The sequence below is a fragment of the Otolemur garnettii genome, unplaced genomic scaffold (genome assembly GCF_000181295.1).
Source record: "Otolemur garnettii isolate 467f Iridium unplaced genomic scaffold, OtoGar3 scaffold00087, whole genome shotgun sequence".
In the NCBI taxonomy this organism is placed as follows: Eukaryota; Metazoa; Chordata; class Mammalia; order Primates; family Galagidae; genus Otolemur; species Otolemur garnettii.
The window spans coordinates 1,245,518-1,265,958 of NW_003852482.1; the positions used below are offsets into that span (position 1 = coordinate 1,245,518).

General features: G+C 59.9%; 2 protein-coding genes across 3 annotated transcripts in view; both read right to left on the reverse strand.

Moving 5' to 3' along the window:
- Window positions 1–419: 419 nt before the first annotated feature.
- On the reverse strand, window positions 420–5,789 carry AJM1 (apical junction component 1 homolog). The gene is made up of 3 exons (XM_003794825.3): window positions 5,708–5,789; window positions 4,004–4,093; window positions 420–3,927 (listed from the first exon to the last, which is right to left on the reverse strand). The coding sequence occupies exon 3, from the start codon at window positions 3,866–3,868 to the stop codon at window positions 935–937; it is 2,934 nt and encodes a 977-aa protein (XP_003794873.1). The 5' UTR covers window positions 3,869–3,927; window positions 4,004–4,093; window positions 5,708–5,789; the 3' UTR covers window positions 420–934.
- A 1,299-nt stretch (window positions 5,790–7,088) lies between these two features.
- Window positions 7,089–20,441, reverse strand: part of RABL6 (RAB, member RAS oncogene family like 6) — a 32,486-nt gene continuing 19,133 nt past the window's right edge. Inside the window, exons 3-15 of one of the 2 annotated variants that reach the window (XM_012808305.2) lie at window positions 20,034–20,081; window positions 16,850–16,902; window positions 15,588–15,679; window positions 13,365–13,505; window positions 12,846–12,951; window positions 12,340–12,443; window positions 10,556–10,857; window positions 10,157–10,316; window positions 9,454–9,666; window positions 9,101–9,380; window positions 8,704–8,875; window positions 7,955–8,013; window positions 7,089–7,866 (exon numbers count right to left, since the gene is read on the reverse strand). In XM_012808305.2, coding sequence (XP_012663759.1) covers window positions 7,678–7,866; window positions 7,955–8,013; window positions 8,704–8,875; window positions 9,101–9,380; window positions 9,454–9,666; window positions 10,157–10,316; window positions 10,556–10,857; window positions 12,340–12,443; window positions 12,846–12,951; window positions 13,365–13,505; window positions 15,588–15,679; window positions 16,850–16,902; window positions 20,034–20,081 — 1,919 coding nt within the window. In that variant the 3' untranslated portion in view covers window positions 7,089–7,677. Of the gene's footprint in view, window positions 8,014–8,703; window positions 8,876–9,100; window positions 9,381–9,453; window positions 9,667–10,156; window positions 10,317–10,555; window positions 10,858–12,339; window positions 12,444–12,845; window positions 12,952–13,364; window positions 13,506–15,587; window positions 15,680–16,849; window positions 16,903–20,033; window positions 20,082–20,441 lie in introns of both variants that reach the window. The other variant, XM_012808304.2, reaches the window with a different exon arrangement.

Here is a 20,441-nt window from a genome sequence, read left to right on the forward strand (position 1 = left end):
AGCGGGTAGGCGCCCCTTCCTGTAAGGTCTCCGCGGTCCACAGCCCGCTGGCCCACTCTGCACCTGTTTCCCGCCTCCCTGTGGCGTTAGGGCCTGCGGCGGGTCATTTGCATTCCCGCCACGCTCTGGCAACCTCCTAGGGCCACCCTGTGGGGTGTGGCCGGACACCCCACCTTTGGCACAGCCAGGCCTAGCCAGCACCCCTAGTCATAGGCTCTGCTTCCTCTGCCCAGGTTCTCCGCCCCTCTGGCCTCTGAGTATCCCTTCCTGGTTTCCCTAACCTCTCCTGCAGGTCCCACAAACCGGGGCGGCTGGTGGCACTGTCAGCATGCGGGATTGGACCAGCAGAAACACCCCTGTACAAAGCCAGCCTGCTCACCACCTCTCTGGGACACACTCGTGGGTTTCTCGCTCAGGACACACACTCATGGAGGCCGACCAGGGTGTTCTCCAGAGAAGAAGGGCCTCTGAGCAGGAGGCACCTCCGACAGATCACAGAGGCGGCAGAGTTGGGGACAAGTCGAGGATTTGGTTAAAGCGGGCTTCTGGACTCAGGTTAACTGGTTGAAGAAGCTCCAGTGAGACCTTCGCGGGACCCGATTTGTGCCTTTGGGGACTGTGCAGTAGTGACCCCTTTGCGTGAAGGCAGAGTTGTGTGGTCCTCAGGCCCACCCCACCTCCCGGCGGGGAGCACCGAGGGCGAGGACCGGCCTCTGGAGGTCCCCAGGAGGAGTCCGGGAAACAAAGAGTTGTTGGGGATGGGGAAGGGCAGAGAGGGTCATGTAGAGAATACCCTGGGATGGATTCGGGTGAGGGACAGTGCTGAAAGGGCCCGAATAGAGCTTGGGGAGAGCAGAGGTTGGAAGAATTTGAGAAGGGGCTTAGGCGAAGCGGGGGCGTTGCTCCGGAGACTGGGTCTGGTCGGCCCAGCGGCTCACATGATGTCGTCCAGCAGGTTGGCGCTGGCCACCCAGTCGAGCGCGCGCGGCTCAGAGGCGGCCATGATCATGCACATGAAGGGGCGGCCGGTGCGCCGGTCTGTGGGGTAGATGGTGGTGGGCGTGAAGCGCCGGTTGGCTTCGACGAACTCGCACAGCTGTTCATAGACGCGCGGGAACTCGTGGCGCAGGAAGACACCGCGCAACCGCAGCTCGCGCTGGATGTGGATGAACGCCACCTCGCGTGCGCGCCGGCCCGCCTCGCCTTCCTGGTCCAGGCCAGCCGTGCCAGGCGGCGGCGTCAGTATCAGCGTCTCCATGTCAGGCTCCCGGCCTCGTGCCGGGGGCGGACGTGCCGGGCTGCCGGCCGCCAGTGCCACCTTGGCGAACTTGCGCACCGTGGGCCCGGGGCTGCGCGGCGCGGGTGCAGGCCGGGCAGGGGTCCCCGAAGGCGCAGCGCCGGGGCCCACGGCCACCGACACGCTCAGCAGGAAGCATTCGGCCGGCTCGTAGAGGCGCCCAGCGGCCGCCAACTCTCGGGCGTAGCTGCCCAGGGGGGCCGCATGTGTGGCCAGCTCGCGTAGCGACAGGTAAGTAGGCGACAGCAACAGCCCCTCGAGGCCAAAGCGCAGGAAGTTGTCTGCCGAGCCCGGGCTCGGAAAGCCCAGAAAGAGTACTCCACGGCCGCGCGACAGGAAGCCGACACGCGCAATGCGCGAGAAGGCGCGGTGCACTGGGCCGCTGTCGCGGCAGAACTGTAGCACGTGGCGGCATACGCTGCCGACGCGGCCATACACGCAGTGCGCCTTGTGCGCGTCCCAGTCCTCGCGGCGGCACAGGCGCGAGCAGTAGTAAGTGTAGCAGCTGTGGCAGGACTTGAAGTAGAGGCAGGCATTGAACATGGTCTCAGTGCGCCGACAGCGCGCATTGGAGCAGGTCATCAGGTCGTCCTCGTCTGCGCTGGGCTCCGGTGAAGCGTCAGCTGCCTCCCCAGAGCCCGCAGGCTCCTCTGCGCTGCCAGCCGAGGCGGGGGGCGAGCGCGGCGGCGCCAACGAAGGGGCCCTGGGCCCTGAGGGCCGCGAGTCCAGAAGGCGGCGAAGTTGGTGGCCCAGGCCGTCGGCCGCAGACTCCGGGGCCTGGCCGGCGGGGGGTCTAGAGTCGATGACCAGGTCCGTGATGAGTTCATCCAACTGCTCCAGGCTGCGCTGGCGGCCTGAGGTGGGGCCATCGTGGGCAGCGGGCGGATGCTGCCGCGGACGGCTCCCTGGCGGCTCCCAGCTGCTGGCGGTGGGGCGCTCAGCGGCCCGCAGATCGTTGTCGGTGATGGTGATCTCGGGCGTGACGTACCAGTTACGGCCCAGGCCCTCACCACCGCGGCCTTTTTCCGACAGCGACGTCTCGGACAGGGACAGTGCAGCATAGCGCCTGGGCGAGGTGGACAGATTGACGACAACAGGTGGGCGCCGGCCTTCCGGGGACGTGCTGCGCAGCTCCTGCACCTCGCGCCCCAGCAGGTTCTCATAGCTGCGTCCGCGGCCCAGGGGGTCTTCCCGGCGGGGCCCAGGGGCCAGAATGTTATCCCAAGAGCGGGAGTAATGGCGGCTGTCGCTGGCCAGCCGGGGAGGGCTGGTACCGGTGCCCCCGTGCCACGAGGCGAGCAACGGGCCGGGGTCGTGGGGAGGCGCCACCTGCAGGGTGCGGTAAGGCCGCGGGCCCCAGTCAGCCCAAGACGGGCTGCTGCGCGGGTATGGGTAAGTCCGAGCTAGGGCCTCGCGCTCGCGGTAGTACCGCCCTAAGTCCTCTGTATAAAAGGGTCGGGCGGTGGGGTGGGCCCGGGTCTCCTCGGGGGCATAGCGGGGCCCAAAAGGCAAGCCGTAGGCTCGGGGTGTCTCCCCGTAATAGGAGCGGGAGGGAGGTTCCTGGATAGGGAAGGTGCGTACTTCTCCTGCATAATAGCCACCCCCACGTCTTGGATTCGGCCCCAAGACATCCTCGGACCGATAGGGCCTGGGGCAGTAGCCGTCGAAGGGAGGGCCCGGGCTGGTTGTAAAGCCACCTGGGTAACCCTCAGGATCCTCCGTATAGAAGAATTGGGAGGGGCCTGGAGGGGCAGTGAAGGTCAGAGTGCGGCGCTCCGTGTATTCCCGGGGCCCAGGCAGAGGACCGTCGCAGTACAGCGCCCGGGCATCCGCACAGTATGAGTCGCTGGGAGTAGGGGTGCGGGAGAGCGCCATGCGGCGGGGCCCGGGCACGGTGAGGCCGTGGAATTGCGGGGCAGCGCGAGCCCAGGGCGCCGCTTCCGTGGGTCCGCAGGGCCGCGAGCCCCGGGCAGCGTGCTGTAGCACTGCGTCGTCGGGTTTGATGTCCAGGCGGCAGCGGACGTGGGGGGCGGGTCCCGGTGGGGGTTCGGGTGGCGCGCAGCGGCCAGTGGATGCGCACAGTGGCGCGATGCGGCCGGTGCCGCCGCGCTGTGGCTGTAGCTTGATAGGGTGTAGTTCATTGGCGAGCGCGCGCAGCGCGGGGTACGCGGGCTCCCGGTGCGGAGAAGCCTCGGACCTTGTTTCGCGCTGGGCCTCCCGGCCTCGGCGCGGCAGCACCGGCGATGAGGCGGGAGCGGGCGTCAGGCCTGGAGGGGCGCGCGGCGCGCTCTTGGAGCGGGCGCGGCGCCGGGGCTCGCCGTCGCGGGACCGTGCGCGCGGCGCGGCGGTCTCCGCCGGCGGCGGCTCCGGGCGCGCCTCCATGGCAGGTCCGTCCAGCGCCTCAAGAAAGTCGAAGCTACGGCAGTGGCGCTTGTTGAAAGGTGCGGGCACAGCGGGCCGGGCCATGGATCGCTCACATGGCTGGCGCCTGGATATGGGCCCCGGGGCCGCCACCTTGATGTCCTGGTACACGGTAGACACCAGCAAATCCGGCGGGTCCGTGCGGGTCATCTTAAAAGAGGTCCCCAGGCTGGCGGCTCCAGCTCACTCGACCTTGCGGGGCTTTTGCCCTGGGGGGAGACGTGGGTCAGGGCGGCCCCCTCCGCAGCCCAGGCCCCGCTACTCCCTCGCGCTGGGCCGGCTTACCTGGGGCGCAGCGGGCGGAGCTGCCCTGGCTGCCGGCCTTGGCCAGGCCCTCGGGCGCCTGCTCCATGTTGGCGTCGTGGGGGGGAGCACCTGCAGGGGGAACCCAGCAGTCCAGCCGCCCAGGTCCTGCCTCTCCCCCACCCTCCCTTGGGAGGCGGCCGGTGGGCAGAGAAGGCTTAGCTAAGCTGGCGTTCCCGCATTGTTACCCTACTTCAGTTTCTGCGCTGAGGCTCCCAGGTCTCTCCTCCCCCACTAGTGACCGTGGTCCCGCTCGGTTAGACCCCCTTTCTGGGGCAGGCAGAACGAGTGGGGCAGGAGAGTGGGGTCCTAGCACTAAACCCTCTGCTGTCCGCTACTGGAATAAAGGAGACTCGCTTGGGCCACATTCAGGTGCTTAAACTTAAGTGGGGGCTCTAAACGTGGCAGTGACTGTGGTCCCTTCCTACCCTCCCCCCCAACCCTCCCCGTGCCCTCTGTAGAGCGAGCCCTCTGAGAATGCATAGTCCCAGGGCGAGTCCCTAGGTCCTAGCCAGCTCTGTACAAAGTGGTTGCCACCAGCCATCCCACCTGCTGGCCAGGCTGACCACAGAGCCTGTCTCCCTGCTCTGTGAGGGTCCTCACACTCAGGAGAGTATGCTGCACCCAACCAAGCCCAACTGTCCTCAACCACTGGTATGGCCCAGGCTAGGAGAATGCACCCAGACAGCATACCTGGGCCCTAAAGCTACCTTTTCTTTTTTTAGATACCTCCTGTAACCCCAGCAATCTTGGGTGCTTTGAGACAGCCCCACAGAACACTTTCCCCCAGCTTTGCACAAATATACAGGACACACCCCAACCCCCAGCATGTGCACGCGGCCTGGAAGGCTGGTGGCGTGTGAGCCATGAGCTCATGGTGGCCCCCTTCCCCTGAGCCATGAAACAGGCCAGGAAGCTGGGGGAGGGGGGACACATCCCCTCACCCCTGCTTACCAGGAGAGGGCCCTCCCTCCTCTGGCTGTGGAAGGCTCCATGGTTTTTCAGCCCCCATGTTGCCAAGGGGGGCTAGGGTTCAGATGTGGACCACTGAGATGTCTGTGGTCCCCAGGGCGTGGGTCTGACTGTGGTGGTGGCAGCAGGCCACAGGCTTGCTGCACTTGGCACCTGGTGTGGAGGTATCTGCCCCAGGTTAAGCTGGGAACAAGAAGGGGATTGGCTGACCCCTCACCTGGCAGGACCCCTGGTTGATGGGGCTCTGGGGGTTTCTTGGGGTGGGTCAACCTTCTGTGTCCCAGGTGTACAAGGGGCTTCCTAAAGGGTTGCCTTTCTGGGTCAGGGCACTAAATTCTAGTCCTTGTCCCCACCCCAGCCTCAGCCCCACTCGTTTCTTCCCCGATGTCAGGACCATCCACCGGCCGGCTCCTCCTCCCACCCTAAGCTCAAGGCCAGGCCAGAGTAAGGCTCCACCCCATGGAGATGACAGCAACCTTGCTGTCAGCGACATCTTTCTCCCGTGGGGATAGGGATGGGGCCGGATCTTCTGGGGTCCTTAGGTCTTCTGGAGCCCACGTGGGTGGCCAGGGCACCCCCACCCAGCCCTGGCCTGGATGGGCCCTTCCAGGGACCTGCTGTGCCGCCTGGGGGCGGGGAGTCCTCATCCTTTCCAGCGACCTTAAGGCAGCCCACGGCAGCGACACCCTGGACAGCTTTGCTCTCACCCCTTACCTGGGTGCTGCTCTGCGGCCTGTGCCTGGTGGGCTGTGTCACCCCCAGGCTGGCTCCCGAGTCCCGGCTTGCTGCGTCCCCGGCACCAGCAGAAGCTTCGAGGCAGCGGCGCTGGCCTGGAGGCTCGGTGCTGCCCCCAGTGGCCGCCAGGGGAGCCACACTTAAAGGGGCCGCACCCTGTGGGGGCTTCAGTGCCGCCAGGACTGTGGTTTGCACTGGCTCAGATTTGGTGCTGTGTGAAGTGTGGGGGTCTCCGCATCATCTCCTAACACAGGTCTCAAAGCAGGAAACTCGTCCACACGAGCAGCTGGCCTGTCCACCAGCCCTACCCCCAGGACACCCGCCTGGGCAGCTGGTGGCTTAGCAGAGGCTTGCCTTAGGCTGCTGGGAGGGGTTTGGGCTCAGGCAGGAACAGATGGGCCACTCCCTGCCCCACTGGTCTTGCTTCAGGCCCTGCCCACCTCCATGCCAGAGATGCCAAAATCGCGGCAGGTAACTGGGCCAGATGGCCAGCCCGGCCCCCAGTGGGTCCTACAGACTCATGTGTCCACAGGATGCCAGGTTCTCCTAGGCAAGGCCAGCATGAGCTGTCACATGGCCATTCATAACCTGTCCAGAGATATTCTTGCTCCAGCCCTACTAGCCTCCTCCCCAAGGTGCTGAGCCCTGGTACAACTTAGCTTGGTGGAGGAGGTGGGTCCCAAATGCCCTTGCTCTGAAGGGTGGGGCCTGCCCATTTTGTCCATTTCTTTGCAGGGTCCTTTGAGACCTTGCTGCTTCCTGTGTGGTGCTGGGCAAGTTCCCTTTCTCTTGATCCATCCCAAGATGGTCCTGCCTTCCACCCTGTATGTTAAAGGGTCTCCCCCACCCACCCTGCCCCTGCTCAGGGAGCCCTGCCTGTCCAGAGCTCCAGAACACAGAGCTGCCCACATGCAGGAACCCAGAGGGAGACTCAGGTGGGGTTGAGTGGGCAGGAGTCCCAGCAGTGACCTCTCCCACCCCTGCCGTGAGGCAACAGTGGCTGGGGGTATGGAGGCTGGGCTGAGCACTGGAAACAGCTGGAGGAGACTCAGGCCTCAAAAGGGTAGGGACAGATGTATATACAGCTGCCTGTCGGACTCCCAGGGTATGGCCATGCTGGTCCACCCTGGAAGCACCTAGTGCACATGGCCAGGCTGGCGGTTGTCCAAGCTGGGGGAGGAACATCCTCACAATCATCCTGTACCTCCTGTCCCAGATGCAAGTGCCCTTGGGGAATAAGGGCTCTGGCCTGAAGGGAAGACACTCAGGCAACCTGGGCAAAAGGGGACAGTGGCTGGTGCCTTCAGGTGGCTGTGGGAGCAGGCGCAGGGGGAGGAACACACAAACACACACACACAACAGTGAGACAGGAGAGCTTTATGGTCTGGGTGGAGTGTCTGTGGAGCCCCAATCCTGCCTGTGGGCTCACCCAAGGGTGGGGCGCAGTGGGAACTGACCCTGGAGGCCCCTTCCCAGGAGAGGCCTCTGGTGCTGCTTGCCTCCCTTAACCAACCTGTCACACCCTCCCTTGAGGCTGTGCACCTGTGCTCAGGGCTGGGCCCTGGGGGCATGTGGGGCTGTCCACAGCCCTAGCCTGGTGGTTGGAAGCGGGTGTTGGCATGCTGAGGCCTGGGGTGAGCTCAGGAGGGCAAGCCAGGAGTGGGCTCTGGGTGGTGGACGCCCAAGGAGCTGAGCAGCCTGATGCCCTGCCTCTGTAAACAGACCCTGATGGGTCCCTCCTCTGCCTCAGTCAATTCCCTGAGAAACACTAGGGACTGGCTGTGGCTCTGCTCTGAGAGGGCCAGTCATTCACTGAAACTGGCTGAGCCCAGCTGTCCCCTCCCTCCCTGCAGGGTAGGCTTGTGCCTGGCACAGGGGCTGCTGACCACAAAGGCCTGGCACAGGCCTCTCCTGGCTGGCAGCAAGCATAGGGTACGTGGGCCAAAGTCCTAGAGTGCCTCATAGTCCCCACTCCCAGGGTGGTGGCCACCCAGAAAGGCCTCCAGCTCATCCTCAGCCTTCTTCTCCCTGCCATGTGGGGGCTTCCGCCTCCGCCTCCTCTCCTCCTTGCACTCCTCTTTGTCCTTGTCCTTGCTCTTCTTGTGTTTGCTCTTCTTCTTTGCAGCCTTTTCTTCCTCCTGGGGCACAAGAGGGGCCTAACCTGGAGACCAGATCCCTCTCCCAGGCCCTACCCCGTCCAGGCCCACTAGCCTGAGGGACACATACCTCCTTGCTTTTCTTCTTTTTCTTCCTCTTCTCCTTGGAGGAGGGCCTGCCTTCCTTGCCTGCATGGGTGACAACATGACTCAGTGCTCTGCCAGTGCCACCAACAGCCTGCCCACTAGTGTGCGAGGGGAGGGCACGGTGTGGGGCCAGCCAGCATGTCACCCCATCTCAGGGCAGGGATCCTATCTCCAGGCCACTGTCCCCTAACCTAGGTGAGAGCCAGCATAGGGCTTAGCTGGCCCTGGCCACTTCCCCCCAATAAACCTTTCCACTGAGAAGGTATGTAGACAGGTCTCTGATGGAGCCAGGCTGGCTAGGGCTACGGAGTCACAAGATATAGTGAATATGCTCCCAGCTGCCACAATAGCACTGCCCAGGCCAATGAACACCTCTGATGTGGACATCAAGTCACATCAAGACATCACCCCTCTTGTTTGGGATGGATCAATAGCTCAAATTCCTAGGCCCAGAGGGGTGATAGGACTGCTCCAGAAACCCAGAGATGATTTAGCCCTGGCTTTCCAGGAAGAACTTGTTGGCTGGACAGGGCTGTGGGCCACTTGGGTCTGGAGCACATTCTGGAAGCATGGTGTAGTCCATTGGACTCTGAAGGTGCCCATGGTCAATAGATGGGAAAAGGCCTCCAGACTGGGCTTTTCTTTTTTAAAGGGAGGTCCCTGGTCAAGGACCATGGGCTGAGGTTTTATCTGGGCTCCAGAAGGCCAAGTGTGCCTTTGGTGCCCACCCACCCTCATCACTGCTGTCCTTGGTGATGGCCTCTTCCAGCCCTAGCCCGAAGAGATCATCCTTGTTCTTCAGCCTGACAGCAGGGACGAGGGGTTTAGGAGGCAGGGGTGGCTGAGCAGGGCCCATGTCCTCCTCAGTAGCGTCAGAGAGGTCATCTCGCACAGGGAACTCTTCCTGGAGAGGGAGTGGCTGGTTAGGCCACAAATCCTCCCACCCCCACAGGGCCCTGAGGCTGTGGGACCCCCTAAACCCCCTAAACCCAACCCAGAGTCAGTGTCCAGTGAGGCCTCTGTGTGTGAGCTTCCTGCTCAGCTCCCAGCCCTGCTCAGGGCTGTCCCCTGGCCTCTTTTCAGAACCCACCTGGAAACCCCACACCCTCCTGGTCAGTGGCATGCTCACCCCCTTCCGCTGTGTGTCTGACTCTTCACTTTCAAAGTCGGGGTCATCCAGGACAAAGGACAACATCTGTGCGGCAATGGGCCCCTCAGGGTCACTCTCTGAGGAGGATGCCTTCTCGGCCTTGCCTTCCTCTGCCCCATGAGAGGAACCCTCAGCAGGGGGCCTGGTGCTGCTGTCCTTCTGAGGACCCATGTGCACAGAAGGACCTCCTGGCCAGGGGGGTACCTCAGCCTTTGTGGGAGCTGCCCCACTCTGTGGCCTCGAGGTCTTTGTGGACAACCTTCAGGAACAAGCAAAATGGTCAGCTGCCTGAAGCTATCTCCTGGCTGTACCCATGGGTACCCCGCCCATACCATTTTATCTCTGGCTCTGAGCACTGCTGGGGGACCAGGGTAGCTGCTCCTGGGAGGTCTGCAGCTTCTGCTTCCTCCTCGCTTGAGAGAGTGATGTTTTTACTGGGGACAGGGCCTGAGGCCACCAGGGGTCTGCCATGTAGCTGGTCTTCAAAGTCAACATCGTCCTGGAAGCCTGCTACCATAGGGTTCCCTGCCACAGCCTCCCCATCGCTGCAAAGGAGGGGCAAGGCTGTCAGAGGTCACCAGGTGGGTCCGGGAGACTGGACCCCTCTACTTCAATGCCGGACACCAGTATGCTCTAGCCTTGGGGTTGCTCAGCTTGGGGGCCATGTTCTGGTAGGGAGCCCTACTTCTCAGGCCCTCTTGGTGTTCTGAGCAGAGAGGGGCAAGGGAGGGCAGGAGACATGAGGCTGGAAAGTCCATGGTGTCCTGTGGCTAGAAGAGGGCCACCTGGGCTGTATCCTACCCTTTGTGCAGCTCAGGACAGGCTGAGGCAGGTGCCAGGGCTGCCTAAAGGGGTGGGTACACCTAGGCCTGAGTGCAGGGCTTTCTGTCTGTAGCCTGGCCCAGTCCACTGGAGGCTGCACCTTGTGGCCTGGCATTCTACACTGCCTGGTGGCCCACACGGCCTTCCCAATGCCCCCCACGTGGAGTTGGCCCAAGGCCACTCCCAGGACATTTGCAGGGCCTGGGCCTAGACCTGTCACTGTCCTGCCGCAGGGCCTTGGCTCCAGCTCTCTTCTCATCCTCGGAGGGGGCGGTGTCCTCCAGGAAGCTGCGGTCGAGGCGGTCATCAGGAACAAAGTCCTCCACGTTCTGGACCTCCACAGGAGTCTCTGCCATAGGGGCTGGCTCTGGCTCTGTGAATAGCAGGTGCTGTACCTGACCCCTCAGGTATCCCCCCCCCCCCAACCAGGGCTACCCTAGGGCTGTGCATTCAGGACTAGGACCCCAGGGTGGCATATGCCTCACCCAGGAGGAGGAAGAGGGTGCTTCCCAGAGACTCAAGGAGTACACCCCAGTCTGGGGGCACAGGACCCAGTGTGAAGCCATGAAAGGGAGCCTTGCAGAAACCCACCATGAAGGTGTCAGGGCCTACCTGGAGGGGAAGGGGCTGTAGGGGTGGCCGGCGAGGCCCCAAACAGCCGTGAGATGATGCTCCGCCGTGGGGGCTGGGCACTGGCCTCCAAGGGGGCCACAGGGGTTGGTGGCGGGGGGCAGGCTGACAAGACGTAGGGGGGCAGCTGTGGGGCAGGCTGGGGTGTGCTGGGGCTGGAGCTTCCTGTGGACATAGCACTCAGAGGCACAACTGGAGACTGGGAGCCTGAGGATGGGCTCTGCCCATTGGCTGCCAGTGGAGATGCATGGCCACGGCTGCGAGCCTCCATCATCTCAAGGAAGCTGGAGGGTGAAGGCAGAGAATGAGAAGCAGGCCTCCCCTGCCTCTTCCGCGGCCTTTCTTAGCACACTTGTTGATTGGTGGGAAACTCCCCCTAGTTCCCAATCCTAAATGAATGGTCCTAAGGGCAAGAGATAGCAAGTGTGATGGAGACAGGTGACCAGCTGGGTGTCTGGCTCCCCTTAAGAGTTACTCTTAGGTCTCCTTGTTCTGAGGCACAGCTGTCAGAGACTCCAAGCAGAATGCTGCCATGTGGTAACAGGCGAACCTCTCTGCTGCCTCTGCAAGGTTTCTAGGAAAAAGAGAGGCTGGGGCTTGGTAGACACATGCCAGATGCCGGCACTGCTGGCCTGAGAGGTGGGCTCTGTTCCTGGCCTGTCCCAGGATGCTGGTGCATCACAGCAGGAAACACCAGGACGAGTTCCCCAGAGAAGTACCTGAGTACCAGCTCCCTTTGGGGCTGCTCTCCTAGCACCCAGCTGTCTTGCTGGCTGTCATTCCTGTGCCCACAAGCAAAAGCCTTCTGGGGGACAGGCCTGCTGGGGGGCGTTAGGAGCATCAACCTGGCCACTGGAACATCGCCCTAGCTTGTGGTGCACAGCCTTTCCGACTCTTCCCCCCAAATCCCCAAAGTTAGGTTCACTCTGAGCAGCTCAGTATTGCAACTCCCCTTGGAGAGTAGGTGCCACTCTAACAGACCAGGAGGGCAGATGAGAGTGAAGGCTGCCCAGAGCTGAGGGCAGAGAATGGGGCCACCAGCCACAGCCTACAAGCTCCATGCTGCCCCAACAACTCAGGAAGATGCTAGGAACAGGCCCTGCTTAGGACAGGGGCCCCACTGTGCTGTCCATGTACCTCTTTAGTACAAAGTCTGTCTAGTGCAGAAGGCCTCCAAAACCCTGCCCCACACAGGTGTCACTCTCTAAAATGGACACCTTGGTAAGGTGACCACAGCCAGAATACATCAGGGCCAGCCAGGCTGGCCACTGTGTCAATAGTGCCAGGTACCACATACTGTGGACCAGCAAGTGTGGCCTGTTCCACACAAGGAAAGCTGAGACGTAGTTCCACACAAACCATAGCCCAGCTACATGCTGGCTGGCCAATGGTGCAGTGCTGGGGAGCCCTGCCAGGCCAGTTAAAGACCTGGGCACACCTGGGCCTGAGGCCTTACCCTCAGAGAGTGTCTGTTTCCACTGTCCCCAGGAACTACCAAAGCAGGTGTGATCCTGTCCCCAAGGTAAACCTAGCTCCAATTAAAACGTCAACCTATTTGCTCTAAATAGCAATTATTACTCTAAATGTTTTACTATTGCACATATGTAATAAAACCCCAGAACCTAAGAAGAAGAAAAGGTGTGGGCCACATTTGTGCTGTAAGGTGCAGGGCACCTGCTAACTGCTCCCCAACACGCATTGAGGCCATCTGCTGATACTAGGATATGGGCTGGGGTGCAGCAGGCAGCACCTGTGAGGCCACATACATGCTGTAGTTCTGGTCCTCAGTCTCCTGCTGTACCGACAGCTCCTCCAGTGTGGCGTCCATGTCCAGCTGGTTGGTCTCCAGCTGCCGCAACAGTGTTTCCCTCTGCGGGGGAGGGAGGAAGGGGAGAAGGGGGAGCAGTCTGTCCTGAGCAGGGGCCCTCAAGGACATGTGCTTTCTCAGGGTCCCCACAGGGCTGCATGCGGTAGTGACATGCAGTTGTCAGGACTGTGGGTGCAGTAGGGGCAAAGGGCCTACAGCTGCCTGGACCTCAAGGCCCATGAGTAGAGAAGGAATCTCATTCCAACTGTCCTGCTGCCCAGCAAAGAAGGAGGCAACTGAGGCAGGAGAGCTCTGCTTTGGCTGGAGTCTAGCCTCTGCCAACCCACACAGCTTTCTCAGGAAAGCTGAGAGGCGGGTGCCTCTTGCATCCCCATGCAAGAGGTACCTGGAGAAATAGGCAAGAAATGAGCACTGCCCACTCTGTTCTGCACGGTGAGGACTTACTTGGAGCTGTAGAAAGGGAATGTTGAAGAACTTGTGAAGGTACTTTAGGCCAAAGCTGTTCTTCATGGAAGACTCAGCGTAGCGGAAATAGGAGGAACCTGGAGGTCTGTTTTCAGAAAAGCAGCAAACGCTTGGTGAGTTGTGTGGTGGTATGGCTTAGTCCCTCCTGTGCCAAGGACACAACCTGGGCCTGAGGCTGCCCATCCACACTGGCCTCCCAATTCCAGGAGGCTCCTGAGCTGTAGGACCCTCCTGAGCCCTATTTAGTGACTAGAGGCGTCCTCCACTGGTCTGAGCAGCTGCACGAAGCCTAATGGCCCTGCAGTTCCAGCACAGCTCTCCTGTGTTGCCCCAGCATGTCATAAGCCCCTGTGAGCCCCCTCAGCCTAATGCACAGGCAGCCCCACCCCAGCTCAAGGCCATAACTGGCTTCAGAGGGAGTGAGAGCTTTGGCTGCCTCAGCATCCCTCCCTGGCCCTGTCCAAGTGCACCGTGGGCAGCATGGCTGCTGGCACCCACCTGTCCAGGTTGTCAATGAAGTCTCGCACATCGTCTGGCAGGATGACCCGGTGCTCGCCCATGTCCCGGTAATTCCCCAGTACGCACACTGGCACGTGGGTCGGCACTTTTGGCAGCTCCCGGAGGATGTAGTTGAACGTCCTTTGGAGAGTGGGATGAAAACCAGTCTCAGCTTCAGCCCAGTGACACCAGTCCTCCCCAGCAAAGCTGGTGTGTGCCTGGCCGAGAACTGTGGCTGCCTGCTTGCTGAGAGCATGTGTCACATATGTACAGAGCTGAGAGAAGACAAGACCAGTAAGTGCTGATCCCTTGCCTTCCTGCTTCCTTCTGTTCCAGGCATGTTTCTATAGCTGCCCTGCCCGTCTATATTTTGCGTCCTGGGCCCTGTGCTGGTCCCCATAGCTGCAGCTTGGCCAATTCTCCCCATATATGGCTGACAGCTGAATTGGCTCTAGGGTTTTGTTCTTTAGCTGTCACCTCCAGGAAGGTTCAGGGACACCTCCTGGCCTCCCCAAACTGTTCTCCAAGTGGTTTATGAAGGAATAACCAATGATAAAGTGTAATAAAACCTCCCAAATGAGAAAAAGCAATATAAACAAATGAAAAATGCCTGTACTGTGTCCATAAGTCAACTTTATTTTGCACACAGTTCTTGTGAAGACCAGGCTGTGGCTGCTTCCAGGCCCAGTGCAGGTGGCATCTGTCCTCTAGCATCTACTGCTTCTCCTGGCCTGGGCTGGCCCCGAGTGCTGGCTGGAGTGTCCAGCCCATGTGGCACCAAGCGCTCCATCCCAGTCATTGTATCCTGTTGCTTCAGGCCCAGGGAGCAGCTGCACCATGTCAGGGTGTAGCCATCTGACCATGTCTGGTGCTCCCTGCCACTGGGGTCTCATGGCTGTTGGATACGTGTCTGCAATTCTTCCCCAGGCTGGCTCATGTCTGCCTGTACTTCCTATCCATTCTTCAGGTGTCAGCCTAGGTGGCAGGAAACCGTCCCAGTTGCCCTCATGGCCGAATCCCCAGTGCTCTGCTCCCTTGGGGGCTGAGGGATGTGACACACAGCAGTGTGGCAAAGCCTGCACAGGACATTTTGGTGGAGATGACACGGCCACTCAGCTTCCAGACTTGACTATACACGGGGAAAGCCACTTCCTACTGGCTGCCTGCTGCTGCCTGTATGGGAGAAAATGCTCACCTCCTGGTTCTATCCCTATTGCTCAATGGGGGTAGCTCCTGTGTGCTCTGCTGAGCTGGAGCTCACATCTGGGGAGGCGACCTGCTCTGGCTATCTGTCTAGACACACAGCTCCCCAGAGACTGCCAAGTGTGTTAGTTGTCAGCATGAGTGGTGCTACACGCTGCCAAGGTAGGTAGAGCAAAGGCTGGCAGAGGTGGTGCTGGCTGGCTGTGGCCAGTGAGGAGCTGCAGGCCTATGTCCCTGAGGCCTGAGTGGTTGATGTGAGAGCTCTTCCCAGGCTAGTACATGGAACCAGGGCAGGCTGCAGGCCTGATGGTGGTGTGGTGTGCCCTGAGATGAACAAGGCCTGCTGTGCAACCTGATGACATGGTCCCAGTGCTGTGAGCCATGCCTGAGTGTCAGGGACGGTGCTGCCCTGCTGTGCCCAGGCCCTGGTGCTGCACTGCTGGTCTTCATGGGGACCTCCTTCTCCCGGGAGCAAAGAGCCCAGGTGTGTCGGCTGCTGGTGCTGAGGCTCTAGCTGGTTCTGCTGACTGTTGCCCACAACTCCACACAGAGGACTGGGAGCTCATGCCTGCAGTCATCAGACGTTGTCTGGTACACTTCCCCCTTGCTGTTCTGCTCTCCTTGCTTGACAGCAATGAGCCTTAGCTAAGGATCTTCCTGGTGAGTCCTCAAAGATAGGGATCTTGGGAAGCCCACAGCACAAGTGGCCATAGGACTGCCAAATCTTAGGTGGTGTTTTCAGGAATGCCCCAAAACTACCCTTTGCACCTGGCCTGAGACTATCTGCCCACCATGCCCTTGGCCCACAGACGTGGTCACGTCCCTGCCCCAGGACCAAACACTACAGACAGCCAGGCTAGGTGCTCTATGTGGCTCTACTGCCCTCAGCTGGTCCTATAAGAGGCACTTGGCACCTGCGGAGCGATGCTGACCTGTTATCTGCCGGAAAAAGCGGGTGGCTGAGAGGTCATGTGGGGCCAACAGTCTTGGGTGGCCTTGCCAGCCTGCCCCGGGCCTTACCACTGCTTGGTGATGTCGAACATCATGACCACCCCATTGCAGTTCTTGTACACGTCCAGGAACTCAGCATCCAGGGCCATCTCAGACTCCACCTGGGGACAAGGGGGAATGGTTGTGAGGCTTCTGGGCCGGTTCTACCAATGTGGACCACAATCACTGAGAAACAGCCCAACGTGACTTTTCTAATCTGAAAAGATGACAGAGGCTCAGTGCCTGTAGCACAGTGGTTACAGCGCCAGCCACATACACCGAGGCTGGTGGATTTGAACCTAACCTGGGCCAGCTAAACAATGACAACTGCAACAAAAATAGACAGGTGCTGTGGTGGGCACCTGTACTCCCAGGTACTTGGAAGGCTGAGGCAAGAGACCGCTTAAGCCCAAGAGTTTGAGGTTGCTGTGAGGTGTGATGCCACAGTCCTCTATTGTGAGACTCTGTCTCAAAAAAAAAAAAAAATAGTGAAAAGATGACAGAACTGCTTTGATTTGGGAAAAAAATACTAAAGAGAAGATGGTGCTGGATAAAACCACAACTGTGGAGCATGGGGGTTGGAAGCTGGCCTCAGGGTCTGACAAGAAATAGCAACCCTGCTATTGGCCACCCTGGACAAGACACCTGCCCTGGGGACTCTTAACCACCAGCACCACTGTTCCTAGGCTCCTGGACCTGCCAGCTCACCACTCAGACAGGGAAGTGAGAGTTGACAGTCAGCCATCCTGGACTAGATGTGCCTCCCAGAACATCCTAGAGCCAGGAACCAGGTGGCTGCAGTGCTGTGGGACAAGCCAGCAGACCATACTTGACAAGGGGGCTGGATGGGGGCCACTTAACCCCCTGCCCTGAAGGACCAGGAAGTGGTGCCCTGCACACAGAACATTGACACTCCGAACAAGTGATCTTTTCCTGACCACAGGGGCAATAGCAGCTTTGGCCTCGGGGTAGTTCTGAGCAGGGAGGAACACTCACAACCACGGGCCAACAGCTCCAAGTGTGTCCTGTGCTTTAATGGTTGTGGCCACTGTGACAGGGACATGACATTTGGCCAGGTCACTTAAATACCTCTCAGGCCATCCAAACTCAAGGTGTTATCTGCGAGAGCAAAGGCAGTCTCATTAACTTGTGGGAAGTAGCTTGGATGGGCTGGCCACCCCAAAATGCAACTGTGGGTAACAAGTGGGTCCTCTAAGAAGTTAGGACAACTGCCCCACCTCTGACCCTGGGCTACCTGTGTCCCTGCCAAACACAGACAGAGTGTGGCTCACCTCCTGGGGGTCGTTCTCCATCTTCAAGCCATCCCCTCGCTTTTTACATTTTCCTTGTTAAAAGACAAACAGAAATTGTAGGCTGGAATTGCTGGGCCCACCTTGCCCCCCACTTAAGCAGGTGCCATACCCTCTGTTCTTGCTCAGCAGGCCAACCCTGGAGTGCATCCACCAGCTAAGCCAGGGCCCAAGGGAAGCCTCCTAGGCAGCCCTGGCTGACCTACAAAGCTTAGGGAGGGAGGCAGAGGCCAGTGGCCTGATAGCCAGATGGTGTACAGGGGAGCTGCTGGCAGAGTCTGCACTGGAAGGTGTGAGGGGACCCAACCAACAGGGTCAGCGGGCTGTTGGAAGGTCTCAGGGTGGCCCTGCCAGCACCCCCTGGAGTCCAGGGCAGGGCCGTCCATGGCCACAGAGCCTCAAGACAGCTCCTAAGATACCCATGCATGGAATAGCTAACATTGGAGGCGATGCCCATGGCTATACAGGACCTGCCCTGGGAGATGCCCCAGCCCAGTCTCTTGGACTGACACAGGCTCTGGGGGCCTGAGTAACACAGAGGTCCAGGACTGTCAACCACCCCCCCCATCTCCAGTACGCTCCACTGAGAGATGACTGGTGCCATCTGGGCACCCAGAAACAACCCCCAGTCTGAGTAAGGGACCAGGGCAAACAGAACCCCAAGAACAAAGAGAATCACTTAAAACTCTACCTTCTACCTCTTTCTATAGATTTTTTTTTTTTACATACTGCAGGCCTACGGTTAAAGCAAAACCAAGGGTTTAGGAAATTCCTGCGATTCCGAAGGGCGGCTGAGCCTGTGACCCATGGTGTTAGGCAGTCACTCCCTTGAAAACTGCAGTGGACAATCTCAGCCTGGCTGACCCACACAGACCCTGGCAGATGGGCCACACAGCCCCCTGGACACTGCTGTGCAGCCCGAGCCAGGAAGGATGCCTCTAGCGCATGTGGCCTTCCCAGTGAGCTGCCTCGGTCCAGACCACAGGACCAGCTCCCCAGGAAGGGCGTGAGGCTGGCAAGAAGCCTGGGCCTGGCTGAAGGACCGAGAGCCAGGGGGCCATTAACTCCCAAGGCTGCCAAGCTACCCTCCCTTCCAGAAGCTCCCAAGGCCTCTAAGCCTCCTTCCCTTCCAGAAACTCCAAAGGCCTCCTACCTCCCTCCCTGCCAGAAGCTCCCAAGGCCTCTAAGCCTCTCTCTCTGCCAGAAGCTCCCAAGGTCTCCCAGCCTGCCTCCCTGCCAGAAGCTCCCAAGGCCTCTAAGCCTCCTTCCCTTCCAGAAACTCCAAAGGTCTCTCAGCCTCCCTCCCGGCCAGAAGCTCCCAAGGCCTTCTACCTCCCTCCCTGCCAGAAGCTCCTTGACACACAGATTGACTCTGCCTTCACCACCCCCACAGGACAGCTGACCTGATGGCCTTGCCCTGTCACTCTTGAGAATTTCCCTGCTGTCCACAAGGCCACAGACACTCACACTCCATCACCCTCTGCTACTGGATGGTGCTTAGGGCACTGTGAAAACAGTGAGCGAGGGTGAGAGACAGAAGAGGCCTTTCTTTCCCATGCAAAATGACCTTGAGCAGGGCAACACCAGACCATGAGGATGCTAGGCACTTGAGTGGAGCTGGGGCCCACTCGCTCCCAGGCCTGGCCTGATTTTGGGCCAGGGAGGCTCTGCAGTGGGTGCTACCAGGTGGGTGTAAGGGACACACCCTGTCCCCACCCCCTAGGAGCCCTACCTGGTCTCTCACTGGACAGGGAGGGTGTGGGAGGCATAGGCTTAACAGAAGTTGTGGAGAAACTGCTCCATGCTTCCCTCGCCTCCGTACCCGAAGGCCCTTCATGCTGCTGAGGGCACAGCCTGCTGCAAGCAGGAGCCTGTCCTGAGAGGCTGAGACCACGTTACATCCCAGTTCCATGGCATTTAGCCACGCTACTCGTCCCGCTCTGGCAATCCTGTCCACAGGAAACCTGCACCCCACTCAACCCAGTGCAGATTTAGGGATAAAGCAAGCCAAGGGCTCAGGAAATTCCTGCAGGAGCACAGAGCCCCGCATTCTGAGGTGGCCCAGGACATGGAGAGGGCCAAGGGCCACTCAGCCTGGACTACCTGGTGGCTGTGGACACACAAGCTGTGCAGAGGAGGCATGTGGGAACACTATGTCAGCGAAGGGGCTGAGGGAACCACTGACTGCACCAGTTCCCCACCTTTTGCCAGCCAGATCATCCCCCCACAACCCAAATGCACCCCCAAACATTAGGCCAAGGGACGAGAAGCACCACCTTGCAGCTCATGTAGACACCCTGCCATAGCCACACCTGCAAGCCTGAGGCCAGTACAAGAGCTCAGATCTCACTCATCACACACGTGTGCACATTATACAAGCATGCAGCCACATATATGCACACGCATGGGCACCCCCCCACCCCGATGGCTGGCACTGGGGAGGAACGTGTGCTCGCACTCAGAGGACCACAGAGAGGAACCTGGGACCTGATCAAAGAAAAGACAGGAATGAGACCAGAGGCCTACGATGTGAGACTCTTATGAAGGCTGCTGCCCTCCCATGACCCCCACGAGTTTGAGTAGGAGTCTTTGTGTGGCCTGAGATCCCTGAGAAGGACCAAGCTCAGGAAGCCAACAGCCAGAGGGACACATCCACCAGAAAGACAGCAGCTTCTAAAGTAAAGGAGCTAAGCCCTCAGCTATGGGCACAGCAGCTGCCTGGCACCTGGTCCTATGCCATAGCTCTGCAGGAGGGGCTCCTAAGACACCCCTGTTCTGTGTCTGCCCTGGTGGATGCATGCTCTGCAGGCCAGTGAGGGAACAGGTGCTCAGGCAGCAGAGCGCACAGCATCTGACAGCCCACTGCATTTGCCTGCCCTGTCCACTGTAGGTCCAGGCAGCACCAAGCAGGATCCAGAGCTAAATGAAAGCAGTTGGCAGCAAACTCAATCTCCAGCCCTAGATTAGCTGTGATGCATCTGCAGGGCACACACTGAATGTGCGTCCAGCAGAACAGGAGCCACATCTGACCAGGCCTGCTTAGCAGCCACGTCAGGGCCACAGCCACCTGGCCACACATGTGACGGGTGGTGTCAGGAGGCAGGGCTCTCACCGTGCACAGTGAGGCACTAAGAGGAAGATGCCCATGGCAGGAGACGTGCCTCACCTTTGTCAACCACGTCCCAGACCTCGACTTTCACGATGTCATCCGTGGCTGAAATGGGGAAAAATTCCAAGATTAGTAGCCAGTATGAACTTCTGGTTTCACAAAGTGGTTTCTGCTTGTTCCCCTGGGCGCTAGCTCCCACAAGATGCCAGATGTCAGCACAGCATCACTCTGACCTTCACTCAAAGGCTGCATAGTGGGCAGCACCTGTAGCTCAGTGGGGCACCAGCCACATACACTGAGGCTGTGGGTTTGAACCTGGCCCGGGCCAGCTAAAATAACAATGACAACTGCAACAACAACAACAACAAAAAACAGCCGGGTGTTATGGCAGTAGTCCCAGCTACTTGGGAGGCTGATGCAAGAGAATCCTTTAAGCCCAAGAGTTGACAGCACTCTACCCAGGGG

Coding starts and splice junctions, on each gene's coding strand:
- AJM1 (XM_003794825.3), bottom strand. CDS start 3,868: ATGACCCGCACGGACCCGCCGGATTTGCTGGTGTCTACCGTGTACCAG.